The sequence below is a fragment of the Ambystoma mexicanum genome, chromosome 8, assembly GCF_040938575.1.
Source record: "Ambystoma mexicanum isolate Mex_15411 chromosome 8, UKY_AmexF1_1, whole genome shotgun sequence".
In the NCBI taxonomy this organism is placed as follows: Eukaryota; Metazoa; Chordata; class Amphibia; order Caudata; family Ambystomatidae; genus Ambystoma; species Ambystoma mexicanum.
Genome location: NC_090929.1, coordinates 397385845 through 397403737, shown reverse-complemented (window position 1 = coordinate 397403737; position 17893 = coordinate 397385845). Strand labels below are relative to the sequence as shown.

The following is a 17893-nucleotide window of genomic DNA, read 5'->3' as shown; positions in this document are numbered from 1 at the left end:
ACAGAGACGAGGAAGATGAGGAATGAGGCACAAAGGATTAACTCTACTGACTTGCAATGGCTCTGGTCCCTCAAATGAGTAAGGCACATAATACAAATTACATACACCTGCCACTTGTTAACATTCCCAGTCAGTAGAAAAGGTGGCATGCACAGACACACTGGGAGTGAGGCTGGGTACGAGAAGGAACAGATCTTTCAGGGGTGATGCAAACCAGGCTTGGGAAGTTGAAAGGCCAAGGGGTTGATCAGCTGCTGAGGGGAACTAGAGAGAGTCAGGCGAGAAGTCCATCTTTTCAGGAAGCCCTAAGCGTTCTACGACCGAAAAAGAGTGAGCGGCAAAGAAAAACCTTCAAAGTGCGTCCAGGCAGCCCGCTAACCTCCCGGATGAATGACGGAGGAGCAGAGAAGGCATTGGAAATGGCCTTGACGGTTATGAGAAAAGCACTGAAGATAGAAGCCCAATTAACACGACCAGTGAGTTATCGAAGGCAAACAAAAGCCTGGTTTGTGTTGAGAGTAAAAGAGAAAGCTGTAACAAGAGTTGAAGGTTGCACGTGTGCCGATGAAACGCGTAATGAAAAGATCAATGATTGAATGCCGAGACACGTATACAAAGAAACAGAGTGGTCCTGCAAAGCGGAATCAGACATTCCAAAGTTTCTGTGAAATGTTCTGAGTAATGGAAAGCGGGAAACAAAGGAAAGAAAGTAACCGCAATCCCAAAGGAGAGGTGATTGAGTGAAAAGCAATCTATATAAACTTTGAAAATTGCCAAGAGTGCAAAAGTTAAACTACCTGTACCAAGGAGCATTGGTGTTGTGAAGATTGTGGATTGTCACATTGTTCAAAAGGAAGACGAAGTGGTCATGCAGAGGTCTATGTAAAATCCTTGCAGTTTCGAATGTCTGACATTAAAAAGAGATAGGTTTACTTTAAGTATTTATATGGCGCATACCATGGACCCATAGGCTTAAAGCCGCAACAAACCGAGCCAGACCTCCAACAAAAAACAAACAAGCCACAGACAAGTCATAGAAGATCGCAAGTACCGTGAGGATAGAATGTGGAGAAGGGAACCCCCCACAAAGAGAAAGACGGGCTTGAGCTAGACGGAGGGAAGCCCGTGATGAATAGTGACTAAGGGAAAACCAAGAACAGAACTGTGTTATTGTGGTAAGGTGCACGCCACCCAAATGATTGATTAGACTGTCAAAAGCTTGAAGCCCAAACCTGAACTGTTGAATTGTATTAGCAAGCCAGAGTGTGCAAGACTGATAGAATTGGGCCATCCACCTATCCTTTTTATGAAACTCTCGAGACCCTGTGCTTCTGAACGTGGGGAAGGGAGTTGTTACCTATACCATTCGGACATTTCTTTTAAAACAGATTTTTTCCTTTTTGTATTCCGTTTACACATTTATCATTTGGAAGGAGAGCAAGATTAGGATTTCTTAGTATAGGCCTTTTTACTTTGACTAGACCGACTTGGACACTTAAATAACCAATCAAAATAGGAGGACAAAATTATGAACACCCCCAAGACAAAACTCCCCCCCCCCCCCTGTTCCCTCAAGCCCCCCCCTCCTTCCCAGGAGCAGTATATCGAGATTTGTCCCCTCTCGGGGAGACCATATTGGCAACGCAAAGTTTAAGGTCTGCTCACCCTTCTCGAGGAGACCTTAAAAGTCAGTTCGGCTTTTCTCACATTCCAGGATCAGAGACTTCTTGAGGGAGTATAATACCAATTAGTGACATGGTTTTAGGGCACCAAGCTCTGTGTGCCCTTTCCTTCAGAAATGTTAGCAGGTCAGCCCAGTCGGATATAAAACTTCAAGTGTTGACCCTACGACCAACCAGATTTTTGCTACCCACTCATAGTCCCAGGGGTGGGGTGGGGTGTGGTGGGGTGGGAGGGTCTGTTGACTTCCACTTGCGCGTCAGCACCACTGTTCCCCCCCCACCTTGAGGCCCAGAACCTGATCCATCGCCTGTTGAATGTTGCTCCAGAAAGTGATCAGTTTTGGGCATTCCCACCAAATGTGAGCCCAGGAGCCCCTCCCTCCACAGTCCCTCCAGCAAAGTTGCGAGGTTCGAGCAAACATTCTGTTTAGTCTGACTGGTATTAGGTGCCATTGATACATCAGCTTAAGCCAAATCTCCCGGATCTGAAGGGACCTAGAGAGTTTCGGAATCTGTGCCCACAGATCCTGCCATTCACTCTTCTCTATTTCTGTGCCCGTGTCCTCTTCCCATTTACTCACGTACCCTCTAATCGGTGGGGGAGGGGATTGTCTCCCCTTCCTTAATATATTTATATATGGAAGCCATAAAACCGCTGTCCCCCTCATGTGTGTCTAAGTATTTTTTCAAACGGAGTTAAAGGGTGTGTGCCCGCCCGACTCTGTTCAGGGTGGGATAACCAATAACGCAGTTGCATATATCTGTATCTATGGTTCTCCTTCAACCCGAACTCTATTTTACATTGCTCAAAGTCTTTTACCCTGCCATCTTCATACATGTCTCGCAACATACGACATCCCCCCACTTACCATTCATTGAATGCTGGGTTCTTACAGCCTGGGGAGAATTGTGGGTTCTCAAACAGGGGTCTATAGGGGGAGGGGAAGGTAGTGATGTGGGCTCGTTTGACTGCCCATTCCAGGCTTCCCCAGTGGTCGAGGTGATATGGCTGATATACATCTGGGAAGGTCTATCCGCCTTTGGAAGCCAGAGTGTGCCCTCCAGCCGCCCGGCTACCACTACCCTGTCCATCGGCCTCCACGGTTTATCCCGATCATTTCTCTGCCAATCTCTGAGAACCCTTATCTGGGCCGCTATATAGTAGGCCTTAAAATCGGGCTCGCCCATGCCCCCTCGGAGGGTTGGAGTACTCATTAGGGCTGAGGCTATTCTGGGACGTTTGCAGTTCCAGATGAAGAGGTTTGTGGCTTCATGGAAGGCTCTGAAAAAGGAGTGCAGGACTTCTACCGGGAGGGCGGCAAAGTGCTGAAGGAGCACCACCATATTAAGGGCATTGATGTGCCCCATCCACGAGATGTACAGGGGACACCAGTCTAATGCCAGGATTTAATTTTCTCCAATAGAGGGAGTTAATTCGCCCGATATAGTTCCCCCACTGTGTTGGTGAGATAAACCCCCCCAAGTACTTGATTCCCTTGCTTGCCCATCTGAATACATATTCTCGTTGGATATATTGTACCGATTCCACCTGCAAATTCAGGTTAAGAATCTCAGACTTGTGTGTATTTACTGTCAGGCCTGCGACCTGCCCAAAATTGTCAAGCTCCTCACGTACTGCTGGTAGCGATACCTCAGGGTCGGTCAATGTGAGTAACATATCGACCACAAAGGCTGCCAGTTTATGTGCCTGGCCCCCGAACATGATGCCCCTTATGTTCTCCATCGTTCTTACTGCCTCCAAGAATGGCTCTAAATGGAGAGCATAAAACAGCAGGGAAAGCGGGCACCCCTGGTTTGTGCCCCTCTCTACCCTCACTGATTCTGAGATCTGACCATTGATTGCTAGGCGGAGGGACAGATTTTGATAGCTGGCGCACACTTGATCAATGTATTTGGGTCCGAAGCCCATTTTGGTCATTGTGGCAAAGAGGAAGCCCCACTCCACGTGATTGAAGGCCTTTTCGGCTTCTATCACCAAGAGGAGAGCGGGGATCACCTTTATCTGAGTCTTCTCGATCAAGTGGGTCACTCTGCGCACATTGTCCGCTGTCTGGCGCCCTCCAATGATGCCTGCCTGGTCGTGTTGCACCAATTTAGGCATATGGAATCTAGCCTGGCTGCCAAGATCTTCGTGCAGATCTTCGCATCAACATATATGAGCGCAATCGGGTGATAGGACCCACACTCCTGCGGGTCTTTACCCTGTTTGTGTATGAGAATTACTTTGACCTCGTCCATGGACCGGGGAGGGCTCCAGGGGAACTTATGTGGTTAAAGAGTCTGGTAAACTGGGGGATTAGAAATTCTTTGTGTAGCTTATAGAACTCGGCTGCAAAGCCATCTGGGTCCGGGGAGAGAGTGAGGATTGCCTTCCTGACTTCGTCTGTTGTTATTTCACCTTCAAGCTGTTCCCGCTCCCCCTTTGAAAGGGTCCTCAGGTCTAGCTTGTCTAGGTATGCCTTTTGCCTAATGGGGTTGGGATTACTTGACGAATAAAGGGTGGTATAAAATTAGTGGAATTCTTCCTCGATCTCCCAGCTGTTCGGGAACGTCTGCCCTCCCTCCCCCCTGATCTTAAGGATAGTTTTGCCGTTCTCCTCCTTTCTCAGCATCCGAGCGAGCAATCTGTCGGATTTGTTCGCTTTGATGTAATGCATTTGGCGCAAGGGCAGCAGGTTGCGCTCTGCCGCTCTGGTCTGGACGAGATTCAGTTGGCCCCTCAGCGTCCGAACCTCCCTTGCTACGGCTGGTGTGTGCTTTGTGGCCAATTGTGCCATTGCCTCCCAAGCTTTCTGCCCAGGTTCTCTTCTTCCAGTCTTAGTTCCCTGTCCCTTCTGGCCTTGATTGCCATAATTTTCCCCCTTAACGTGGCATTTAGTGCGTCCCACCATATTTGCGGTGTAGTGTCATCCCAGTCATTCTTCTCCACGTATTCCTCCAGTTCCCGTTCCAACTCCTGTATCAGAACTGGATCCTTAAATAGCTGGGTCGGATATCGCCATTTCCATAGCCCTGGGGGTCCCTGTGGCCTGCTCAATGTTAAAGCGATATGCGTGTGGTCTGAAATCGCTAGGGGTCCAAGTGAGATCCCAGAGATGGACCCCAAGAGAGGGGCAGATACCCAGACGTAGTCAATTCGGGAGTGCGTTTTATGAGTATATGAGTAGAATGTATACCCTTTGTCATTTATCTGTATCTTCCTCCATGCGTCCACCAGGGCCAGATCTTGGAATTTCTTTTTGAGCTCCCCAGAACGTCCTCCCAGTGCTCACCACAGTGCCCTACGTCTGTACCTAGAGGGGTCCCAAGCCATGTCAAAGTCTCCTGCTAGGATGATACGACCCCTAGCAAAAGCGCTCAGACGGGCGAGAGACCTCTGAATGAAGGCATCTTGCCCGGTGTTGGGCGCATATAGTGTAGCGATTGTGTATACCTCCCCTCTACCCTCCAATATCAGCACCAGGTACCTCCCCTGATGGTCATTTTATGTTGTCTTGATCGAAAGATCCAACCCATCTCTCAGTGAGGGAGCCACCCCGCCCTTTTTGCTAACCTGAGTGGCCTGGGAGAGCCAGGCATATCCCCAGATTTTGGATCTCCAAGTGTCCCGTGTTTGGATGCGAGTCTCCTGCAATGCAACTATGTGTGGCTTTTCTTTGCGTATGAACAATTCCACCTTCTTCCTTTTAACCAGTGAATTTAGCCCATTGACATTTAAGGACAATATCTTCAGATGCTCCATGCTATCAGGATATGTAATTTATTTGGTACGGGCTGGCCGCCTTGGACTCCTGGTTTCTTGGGACCCCAGGTGCTGTGGCCAAGTCAGGCATTTCTAAGCAATTGCGTTCTCTCAACTGCCCCTGCAACAACTCCCACCCACCCCCCCAACTTAGGTAACCCCCTGGGTGGGCTCAACTGGCTACTTGACCCCCTCGTAACTACAAGACGAGAGTTGAGCCCCAGCATTACCCCAGGTCTTCCCAATGCGGGATCTCATCCCAAGTGACACCGACCCCCTCCCCTTCCCGCAATAAACTTTCATCGCTGCTTTCGCAACCCTGTTCCGGTGCCTCAGACTTATGAAGTGAGCGCCCTCCCCGGACTCACTGAGCTGGTGCCCCTATGATGCTAAGGAGTTGGTGTCTGCTGGATTATCAGGCGAGCCATGTTGAGTGTTGAGACAGCTTCCCCCCACCCCCCATTGAGCTGCGGCCTGCCTTCTGGGGGGGCCTTTTTCCTAGATCGCTTAGGCTTGAGGGTGGACCATTCACATGACTTATACGGACCACGCTGGCCAGGAGGGCCCTCAGGACTCGCCAGTGGTTGCTCATCAATACCCAATAAGTCCAGGCCTTGTTCACAGGTCATAATCTTATGCTGGCTACCCTGCTACAGGAAGGGCAGGCCAAATGGATGGGACCATCTGTATTTGATTTGTTTTTCGCGCAGATGTTTCAGCACCGGGAGCATCCGTCTCCTTTTATTCAGTGTTATTTGGGACAAATCCTGATACAAGAATATCTCGGCGCCGTTACAGGATATATAGCCAGCCTTTCTCGCTTTTCCCAGGATCTTTTCTATTGCGGCATAGCTGTGGAATGCCACTAGCACGTCCCTGCGTCTGTCCCATGTTCTGGGCGGGAAGGTCCCACTCTGTGAATCCTGTCAAACTGGAGAACCATAACTGTGTCCACGTCCAGGAGGTCCCTGAAGACCGCCGTGAGAGTTTGTGTGAGATCCTGAGGCTGGACGTACTCTGGCAGTGCTAAAACCCGAATGTTAGTTCTTCTAGAGCGGTTCTCTAGGTCTTCGGCCTGTAGCTCCAGGTTCTGAGTGGCCAGCGCCAAAGTTTCCAGAAGGTTTTCCGCTTTCCTCGCGTCCTCGGCCAGCTCTTGGATGGCCTGCTCCTTTGTGTCCACTCTCTCTTCAACATTATGGCTATCCCGCTTGATGTCCTTTAATCCCTCAGCCAGATCTTCCCTCAGGGCATCCATCTGCTTCTGACTCGCCGTTGTGATCTTATCCACCACTTCACCAAGGACTTGTCTGAGCGCCCGTGAGTGACTGGCCCATCTTGATGCTCCGGGTGAGGGTCTGTATCCTGCGCTCTCGTCCAGCCCTCCACCTGGTGATCACTCTGGCAGTCGGGATCTTGCTCGTGATCTTTGGCCCAGAGTTTGGTAAGGGGGCCCTCCTGAGTCTTCTTAACGCCTTTGAGGGCCTAAGGGGGATCCTTGGATCTATTTCTGGACATGATGGGCTCTGGGTCTGAAGCTAGCTTGTTCCGCTTATTCCTCGATGAGGTTCTCGGAGCGGAGTAGAGCGAGCAGGGGTTCCTCGCGCTCAATTAAAGTTAAAAGTCACAAATGGGGGCTGTGGACCCTCTCCCCCACTCAGCCTCTCGTGGGGGGCCGCAAGCCTCTGCCCAGCCCGATTCCGTCTGCTCTCCCCGGTTGGGTTTCACCTATGCACAGATCGAGCCCAGGCCCGTGATGGACTGAGGCTGGAGACCCAGTCCAGACACCCCTGGTGCGACCTCCCCTCCTCAGTGCCTTAGCAGTTACTCTGGAGGCCCGAGGGAGCACCTGGATCCCCACCGCGGGATTGAGTTCGAGGGGAAGGTGCCTCTGTGCGGTGTTCGGGGTCCACTCCAGTCGGGTCGGACCTCCGGGCCCGCCCCCTCGTCGACACCCGCGCACCCCGCAGACCCAAAGGATCCACACTTGCCGGGGAGTGCCTGGGGTCGCGCTGTGCCACATATCGCCACTCCCCCGGGGCCCTTCTGATGCGTATCGCCACTCCCCCACTGGGCCTCACCGGGGATCTGCTCCGCCGTCGGCTTGGGCTGGCCCTGGCCACTGCTGATCCGCTGGGGTGTCTGTGCCCCTCGGATCTCCTCCCGGGGGCCGGTGTGGTGGAGAGCTCCCGCAAAGTCCCCGCACGTCGTCTCCGGGCGAGCAGGCGTCAAAGGGCGCAGACGGCGAAAACAGGTGCTGGAGAGGGCAAAGATCGGCATCAGGGGTGCCTTGGCCCGTTCAGGTTAAGAGCGGGTCTGGCAGCTCGGGAGACGCAATGTCCGTTACCCGGCAGCCATCTTGGAATCCCTATTGTATTTTTTAATGGTCCAGACTACTCCCATATTAGAGTTTGGGCCAGTTAGGAGTTTCACCAACCCCAGTAAACTACAAAATGAAGGTTTTCAAAACTTGCATTTATTGTGTCTGTGTCTATTATTGATGCCATTTCTTCCTTACAGTATTCAAAGAACATGGACCGTATCAGATGAATATTACCTCCACCCATACACAAGTATTGCGATGGTCTGATATTAAAAAAGCAAAAGCCAAAATGTTTCCATGCCAATGTCTTATTGATATAAATTGGTGTACGCCACTATTCTAACTGGTTAAGCCTTTCTCTTTCACACTAGGATTCTCAGGAGTAATATCACTCTCTCATACGAGTGGTGGCAAATTCACAGTCTTGTCAAAAACTTGTCAGCCTGTATCTTTCTTTTGTGTGCCTCATTTTCTCTTAAAGCCGTCTACACTAGCTCCTCATCCGAAAGTTGTCAGAGATATTCAGGGTTTATCTTCCAATGATTTTCACCTCAGTGGGTCTTCAATTGTTGAGTTCGGACTCAGACTGGTGCCTCTGCCAGGATATTCCAGGTTTATACTCCTTCCTGGGACAACTAACCTTTTGACTCCCCTCACTCCCAGTCACAGATAGACCCATATCCACAGAGCTCTTAGATTCCTGGCTAAATGACTCACTCCTTCCTCTAACCCTTGCTATTCTGCTCCATACCGCAAAAAAGACCTACCCCCCAAATGGTTCACCCCCCCACCTGAAGACTCTCAAAACCCATAACCGCTCCCTCGAGCGCAAATGGCGAGCCTCCAGAACCCTGAAAAGCAGTGTTCGCCCATTATCATCGAAATTGCAAATCAGAGATGCCAAAGGCCAAAAAAGCCTATTAAAATAAAAGAATCCTGAGCTGTCGTAACTGCAGCAAAGAGGTCCACAGAATCATCACAGAGTTATTGAACCCTTTGTGCACCACATACCCAAACTGCCTCCTCGCAAAAGCTCTGCAACTCCCTCTCTGAATATTTCCACAAAACAACCCTAGACAGGACGACCACGCACAACACCAAACTCTCCAACCTGCCCGCCCACCCAACACCCGCTCTATAAGAATCAACCCTCCTGACCACCGAGAACCATTTGTTCTGCTCGAGCGAGGAATTTGACAAACTACTATCCGACAGCCAACCCTCCAGCTCCCCTCTCCACCCTTGTCCCGCTTCTCTCCCCAAAGAAATCTTCACCTCCACTTGTGGATGAGAACAGGCGAGGTCCATCCTTAATGACTCCCTCACCTAGGGAAACTTCGGCGTACTCCCAGCTCAATGGTTTCATGGAATCGAACAATCTCCTAGACCCCACACAATCAGGATTCTGCCCCGCGCCATTGAACAGAAATCACACTGATCTCTAAAGTCACTGCAGACTCATAAGGATGGAGAGCAGTTCTTCTTGACCTCTCAGCAGTGTTTGACACTAGTAACCACATGATCGTCCTCGACAGACTGCACTCCCTAGGAATACGAGACTCATCGCTCAACTGGATAGCTTTTTTCTTCATTAACAGACAGCAAATCACCCACCTCCCCCTTTCCTCTCCACTGCATACACAGTGAACACTGGAGTAACCCAAGGGACCTGCTTCTCACCCCTTCTCTTCAACCTTTAGATGACCCCTCTGACCAGGATATTCCGCTCACCCAACCCTCACCTATCACTATGCAGATGATGCACAAATCATCTACAAAATTCCTAAATCGACCTCCAACCCTCACCTTGACCTAGCAGCATGTCTCATTGACATTGACTGCTGGATGACGACTAACCATCTACTTCTGAAACCAGGGAAAACAGAGATCATGGTATGCAAAAAAACAACTCTATTAGCCCAACCGACTTCCTGGCCACTGTAAGGAACTCCTGGTGAAACAGTTAAGACAGACAAGTGATCACAGTTCAAAGGTGTTTATTAAACTGTAAAAGGTAGGTTGGAAAAACGCCTAATCTAAACCTAAATATAAGATGGGAACAAGCGTCGACCATCAAACAATAATAAGGCAGTCTTTGTGGCGTCTTGTCAAATAAAAGGGCCTATCCTAAGAAAAACCTTTTGCCAATCCTTACACTAAATGCAAAGAAAGTGTGGCAAAATGTTCATAAGAAAGAAGTGTTCACAAAGAATATGCCAGGATGCAGTAATTGGGGTCTCCCTTCCCCACGTTTTCAGCACGGAACAAGGGTGGACTTTGGAGCACAGCACACGCTCAAGTTTTCCCAGCACGAGCTAACAGTTCTGCTTTCAGCAATCTGGGCATTCAGTGGTTAAGTTTCTTTTCTAGCGAAAAGTTCCTTGCCGCCATGGGCCTGATGTATTCAAAACAATAAACAAAAGTTCCTTTCTGCTTACAGGTTATGTCCTGCTTTTTCACCTCTGAATCTGCCCCTCTTCCGGGCTGAGACCTTGATAGCAAAGTTCCTTAATGATTTCAGGACCTCTTGATGGTTAGCCTCCCTACGCTGGACATACCTCTGCCAGTTTCACTCTTGTCAACACACTGTTTTTCGGGAAGGTAGACTTCGTCCCATTTTTTGTCGGCTTCCCTTGTTCAGGTTTACTTTTGCCAATCTTGTTAACACATTTCGTGGTTCAACTTTTATGATGCAGGATTCACTTCCCTTACATTCACAATCATCTGTCGGTCAAAGACTTTCAACTGTACAGAGCAATTTACAAACCCCTGTATGACCACTTTGACCTCCTTCTCGTCTTTCCCCAAGGCCTTCTGGTTCTGGTAGTTTTCTACCTTCGGGTAATAGCCCATAGTTTCTTGAGTGAGCACCCACGTGGTGCCGGACTCCTCTGTTGCTGGGTTTCCCCCTTTAAATATTAACTGTTTAAAGTTCAAGTAGCCACTTGCTATTTTTTGTTCAACACAGTTCTTTAATCAGCCGCTTGGTACTTTCTCTCCACACAGTTAGGTTTCTTTATCAGCTCTCCGCTCGACTCACCGGCTGTGATGAACGCCTTGGCTTTCTTGTCTGTAGAGTCATGGCCGGTACCATTGGGGCACATGTGTCTCCCCGGCTTGGCTGCCAGCGCAGGAGGCGCCCCGGGTACCGTGGACATCTGCGGCAACACCCACTGGCTATTGTTTGAGGTCTTTCGATTCCTTCTCTGGAGGTTTCAGAGGCCTCTGTCGATATGGGCAAGGTCACTTCTCACCTTGGCAACCTCTCGATTTGTGTCGTCTTTCGCCTCCTCTTGAACTGCTGTTCTGAGTTATCCCTCTCGTCGTGCGGTCTGCGTGGCTCGTACTATGCTCTCATGCTCCACCTTTGATTCCTGTGGGGGAAGGGGAAGGGTCCTCAGGTGAGAGTGATTCTCGTCAATTGCATGACTTTGCCTGACCCTGGTGTTGGGACATGTCAGGTACATGGTTTGCGTGTTAGTCTGTCGTCCTTCACGATATGCGAAAGTGTTTGCGTCGGAAAAGAGGGCGGGGGTAGAGAGGTTGAGTTTCCCATGTAGTAGGATAGGGAAGAGGGTTGAATAGAAGGGGAATATCGCTTCTCACCCGTCGGTGTTCCCATTCCACTCCCGGAGGACCCCCCATCCAGGTTATCCTCCCGCACTGGTCCACCCCCAGGAACTGGATCAAATAGCAATGGCTGTGTCCTGGCCACCTGGATGACAGATCCCCTGCAATTAGATTGGGAGACACCTTCAGGTTTCTCACACCACCCTCACTCAGCCCTCCCCCCGACCGCCACCACTATCAAAAACCTCAGCTGCACAATGGACTCGGCTTAACTGTCTCACCACATCAACTATACATCCAAATCCTGTCATTTTCACCTTAGGCTTCTGAAGCGCATCTTCCCTTATCTCACCTACCCCAATAGACTGCCTGCAATTATGTCAATTGTCATGTCCAGACTGGACTATGCAAACTCCCTCCACCTGGGCGCACCGGCCTACAAACTAAACAAACCCCAAAGAGTCCAAAACTCGGCTGCCAGACTGCTTCTCGCACTGGGACAAATGGACCACATCTCACCTGCTCTCCGCACCCAAAGCTGGCTCCCAATTGGACGGAGGGCCACCTTCAAAATCTTATGCATTACTCACTGAGCGATGCACAAAGCAGGCCCCAAATACCTACAAGAAAAGATTACGCCTTACCACCCAACCCGCACCCTAAGGTCAAGCACGGCTCTCCTCCTAGTGGTCCTTGCCTCCAATTCCGCCAGGATCAGAGGGTCCGGTTACTGAACCCTGGTGCCAACTTTGTGGAACTCACTGCCTCCATGCTTTCTCTTTCTCGCCCCCCTCCTGACATACCCGTCTGCTGCGCTGACTAGTTGCCTGGTTACCCTTAGAGTCTCATTGGGTACCAGGTTCCTCCAAGACCAGTTGCCCCTGCACTGCCTCCAACCCTACCACACACTTAGGGGCTGTAACTGTAACACTACAGTCCCTTGCCTCCTTTTACTTTAACAGAGTCGTGCTGCCCTGGCTGCACTTACTCAGAGCAATGCTGCCCTGATTGCACTTCCCTCTCCCTGGCACTTGCCCCATCTCCCCCACCCCCTGCACATTGCGTTATCGCACTTGCACGATCTGAATGACACAAGGCATAGTAAGATTGTTTTGTCCTCCCTCTGTCTTCCCTCCCTGGTCTTGTCACGCCTAGAAACACTTCTGTACAGGTGCGTTATAAAGGAAATATCACATATATCATTAGACACAGCAAAGACATGCCTACATGGCTTTCCGGAAGGCACTGAAAACCTGGCTCTTCCCCGAAAAACATAAGGCACCGCTCGGACCACTCGACCTACTACCACATCCAAGAAATGGCTCAGTAACCCCTTCAATACAGGCCCTTCACTAGGCTCTCAGGCCAGGAGATATCTACCTCCAACTATCTGAAGCCATTGCCCTAGACTTAAAACCTGAATCGTAGTAGCACTTGTGTACCTACGCCATGACAGAGTTGAATCATTGCCTTCCTGCAACAGGCACACTCTACGCTCTGAATTCAACAGTTATCTATCTCCAATTATCTTGATAGATTCTGCTAGACTCGTAATCCAAGCACTAATAGCAATTATGTACCAAAGCCACGACTGAGCTTGATCATTGTCTCCTCCAGATATGCACTACGTTATAAATCCAGGAGATGTCCATCCTTGCTTATCTTATCTGGAAATATTTGAGCAGTACCACATACCAAGGGCCCACTAGCACGCATATCTTTGCTAATCCTACCCATCTGGGAATGTATTTTGCAGAACTATCGACTGAGGTCCTTCTAGCACCTATATTGTAACAATGTGATTTGGACCAGACATGGTTGTCATCGTCCAACAGACTTGAATGTTGTCAGATCATTTGATGCTTAATCTGATCTGTCTGGGAATTGATGCCAGAACTCCTTTCAGATGAGGCGCAGGAACACCTGTATTCGGATGCTTTACGGAGCTTGCTCTTTGTTTCTTACTGTTACTCACTGCACGCGCCTATCAGATAAGCGCTTGAGCGCTCTAGCAAGGGACTCTGATGCAGTGTAATTTCACAAATTTGAACCATAAACTTGGACAGGAATACCCAACCGCCCACTGTAAACAATTGCTCGGGACCCGAAAACCTGGATCCAGTAGCACTTATGCTCTAACTTTATTCCCATCTTCAATGGAAGATGATCTATAAATCAGGCAACGAAATGGACAAGGAAACTACCAGCAAGGGACATCGATGTGGTCTACGTAACTGTGTTAGTCAGACATAGCACAAACAACAAGGCCTGGCCAGCTGCTGGACCTTCGGTTTCACCGAGTATCACCCACCATATCTAAGATGTACTCATACACTCGTTACTACAGAACTTGATGAAACCGCACAGTGAGAAAGCACCACCCACAAGCAATTGCAGACACAGCAAGACAAAGGGATGACCATAGACAATGATACTGGACCAGGCTCACAAGCACCAGACAATTTCTAGGATATAGTGCTGGGATGGATAGAACTGAACTGGATGCAACGGTATGCATATAAGCAATTGCGTACCCAACAAGGCACAGGGAAGACCTTAGCCTAGTAGCCCTGAAATTAGAGGTCAAGTTAGACTTAAAGGAGGTCCGCCGGAATCGCGTCAGGGCCAGGATTTTGAAGAGCTGCTTGCTTAGTAATGACTTCAGACTTCTTTTACTGAAAACTATGCTGGTGAAGCATTCGTGGAGACACCTATAAGAATTGCTTGGTTAAGGGAAAATTCCCTATCCAAGACTTACTTTGAGTATACCTCCAGGTAACACTCTATCCAAAAATGGGGACTGACACTGGGATCGCAATGAGATTCTAAGGGCTCATTCAGGGAGCGTGACACAAGTAACCAACATTTTCAGGATGCATCCCAGAAAGCAGCCTCTTCCATTGCCTGTGCCTTCTTTTCTGCCAAGATCTTTTTTTTGCACCCAAACAGGTGAGCTTATAGGCAAACCTCTTTCATTTCACCTCATCTGGGCTATATGGAGCTGTTTTAACAGTAGTTATTAACTCCTGCTTTGCTAACTTACACCACTGTGAGAACCAGCCTACCTTAATGTGGCATGTGTTGGGTTTAGGGGTTTAGATTTTAAGTGATGCCCGACAATCTCTACACATTTCTGGAAATTTGATACAACTAGGCTAGGGCTACAGTTCGCTTCCAGGCAATACAATATCTCATTAAGGGTGTTTTCGTTCACCATCACTTGCGTGATGTGGTCCAGTGACAGTTTAGCCCATTTCCCTTTTGTTCCCATATTGGGGGCTGCCTCAGCTGGACACGCTGGAAAGGAGTCGATAGCCCTGCTATTATGATCCTTTCCCCAGATCAAATTCATTTATAGTGCCGCATGGTCACTATCTGGCTAAGACTCTCAGTATAAAATAGCCTATAATAGATGTATAACGAGAAATCCTAAAAATAATATTTCAGAGATTATCAGGCAGAACTCTGCCATTAACCATGCAATAGGAACTTGTTACATTAAAGGCCTAATGTGCGCCCCCCCCCCCCGTGCGTCTTGCAAAACGGCAGGTGTATAGTTGCGGCAAAGTCTTGAATCTTCCCCACATGATCCCTTAAAAATAAAAATTCACAACCTGCTTTTAAATTGAGTTCCCTCCTAAAATCAAAATATCCATTGAGTCCAAATAAAATTCTAACACCTGGATTAGAGTATACAGGTTATTTGTTCCATTGGGTGCCGGGGTGTTATAAAGGAGAAGATTGTATTTCAAGAGTATCTTCACCCTTAAGGCAAGAATATTGTTACTGTCTATACTTAAAACCGCATTTGATCCTTCTATGGTGAAGTTACCCAGATGGCTTACCCATCAGAATTCCTCCCTCTATTGTTCTTTTGCACAGACTTTTGGTGGACAATAAACCCTCACATTTCCGGCACTGAAATAGCCCAAGTCCTCTGAAGGAAGATTATACCATGGGCATATAGGAAGGAAAGTACATTTTCTTGGCAAGCTTGTCCTTTAACCATGCAATGTTGCAAGACGCAATGCCTAGGGACATTGCATTGTTATTCTGAATCTCGAGACAAGGTTGTTTTGAATGGGGCTGTAAATAGTGAGAGGGAACACCTGAATACGGAAAAGACGCAGGGGCATTTGTTCCATCGATGTCATCTAGGGAAGGCAAGATGTGGAATCTGGAGTTCAAGGAAAGTCCCTGCATCTTCATGTCACAAGGAATAGGTCTCCAGGATTTGCCTGATGTTCTCGCTCGGTGCTTGAGAAGCCAAGTTTGAATGACGTCCTCTCGATCATACCTCGGTCAACTGACTTGTATGCCCATGAACTTTAGATGGATTCAAGTTGTTGTTATTGTTGCGGTAGAATTTGCCCAGGCACCACAGATTCATTACAGAGTGATTATAGTGGTGTGCAGTGGAGGTGGCATGTCGCAAATGGGAAACAATGACGTGTGACTTAAATGTAAAGACAAAGACCTCACCGGTGCACTGCTTATGGAGCGGACCAACCCATTAGACCCCTCTTGTCATCAAAATGTCAGCTGGAATAGGGCCATAATTAAAGTTATTTGACAACTAGTGGGCAGATTTCCGGATTAACCCCAAGGTGTCCTCTTGCCCTAAAGATGGCAAGCGTGGAATGTTTATTAGAGCCAAAATGCGATGCTCCACTCACTCATGTATTGACATTTTAAACAGCATTTGATAAACATTTAATTTCACAAGTCTTTATTTACCTCTTCCAACTGAATTATTTTGCTATTTAGAAACTCTTCGACTATTTGCACTTGTTTTTGTGCATCCTCCCTCATACGCTGAACTGTAGATCCGCTGTCACCAGTTAAACTCTCAACAGCTTTTCTAAAATAAACAAGAAACAAAAGAGTAACCAGTCAACTACTGCGATATCATGCATAGCGATACAAGAAAATGCTTAGGAATTTTGTACTACGTTGAACATTTACAGTTAATGGAAACAGTTTCAAGCCCGGTTAACCTTCCTCCTCGAGCCTCTGTGCTTTTAGCAACAGAATGTTTCCATTCATTGGCATCAACCTCAGCGTCCCTATCCCACCAATGCTACCACTGTATTCTAAATAGCTGGATTTCTTTTTGGTACCATCAACAATTAAAGCAAATTCCATGTTTGTACTGGTTTAATCCGAGTTTCAGGGACCATCCCAAATCTCTGACATGGTCAATCCTCGCTTGCCTGGTGGAAAGCTTCCATGGCTCTGTAATCTTTTCTCCCTCTGAGCATGGAGATAAGCTGTGTGAAACAATGCAAGTTAAAGCTCTTCAGTGATAAACCATCAGTGCAGTCTAACAGACATCGTTCAAGTAATTGCAGATCCCTACAGAGAATACTCATCCAGCTGAACCAAAGTTACAGTTAAATAGCTTACCCCTTTGACTACAGACCTCCATACCCCTTCCTACACATAAGTGTCCAGATTGCTGCAGCCCCCAAATAGTTCCTGGGACTTGTGCAGCAGATGGATAGCCTACTCCAACTCTTCCAATTTAGGACATGCATGTAGATCCTAACTGTAAAATGGTACCATTTCTTTCGGAAAGACGGATGGACACACAAACGTCCAAAGGGCAGTCAAATGGGTAATCCTAGACAGATTACCAAATAGTCCACATGTGTCAACTGACACCGATTAGCACTAAAAGTATAGGGAACATCTCAGTCATGGACCATGACCTTAAAATGTTCAAAGATCACCATTAAAATTGCCCTTAAAAATAAAACAAATAAGACACTGCTTGCGTTAGATGTAGCAGGCCATGCAAATTCTCTGAAATCCAGAAATCCAACCAGACTTGCAGGGTGAGTTCCTTAGTTGACATACTTGAACTAAAAGAAATACACTCACCCCAAGTGACGGGAGCAAGGCAGAGTACCATGCAATGTGTATTCGACCATCATAAAATCTCGACTAGGCAAGCAGGCTAGTGCATTTTGCAAGCCCCAAGCCGTTTTATTTTAAAAAATTGAATTGTATTAGTATGTTTTAAACAAATAAAAATACAACAGGTTAAGTCTGTTTTACATCACATCCATTTCTCCTTTAACAATATATTTCCCCTTGATGCAAGTTGAAATCCTACTCTGCTCCCTCTCAGTCTATTCAAAGTGTACTTTTACCATCTAATCAAACTAATTGTAACATTCCATGGAAGACAAGCATCTAATAACAAAATCTCCATTATTTTCATGTGTTACACAGGCCCTCATTACGAGCAAGCCGGTAAAATGCTGGTAATTCTGTTCTACCGGTAGTACTGTTTCAGGCAAACCAACTGCCGGAATTACCAACATATTCTAGGTTCGCGAGCGCGCGCTTCCGCCCTTGCAAGAAATGGTACTACCGTCATGCCGGAATTACCAGCAAAAACTTAAAAATGCCGGCTGATTCTGACAAACATCTGCCAGAAACACATAGCGGCACCCAGACTGCCAGAATCACTGTTGCAGTAATTCTGGCACCGGAACTAACAGCTCTGGAATTACCGGCATCAGAAATAGCATCATCGCTGGAACAGGAAGC

General features: G+C 48.0%; 1 protein-coding gene across 5 annotated transcripts in view; it reads right to left on the bottom strand.

Annotated features, from left to right (window-relative positions):
• CDK5RAP2 (CDK5 regulatory subunit associated protein 2) overlaps positions 1-17893 on the bottom strand; it is a 2172192-nt gene that overhangs the window by 1924609 nt on the left and 229690 nt on the right. For all 5 annotated transcript variants that reach the window (XM_069609888.1, XM_069609889.1, XM_069609892.1 and 2 more), the window contains exon 6: positions 16073-16196. In XM_069609888.1, coding sequence (XP_069465989.1) covers positions 16073-16196 — 124 coding nt within the window. The remainder of the gene's footprint in view (positions 1-16072; positions 16197-17893) is intronic.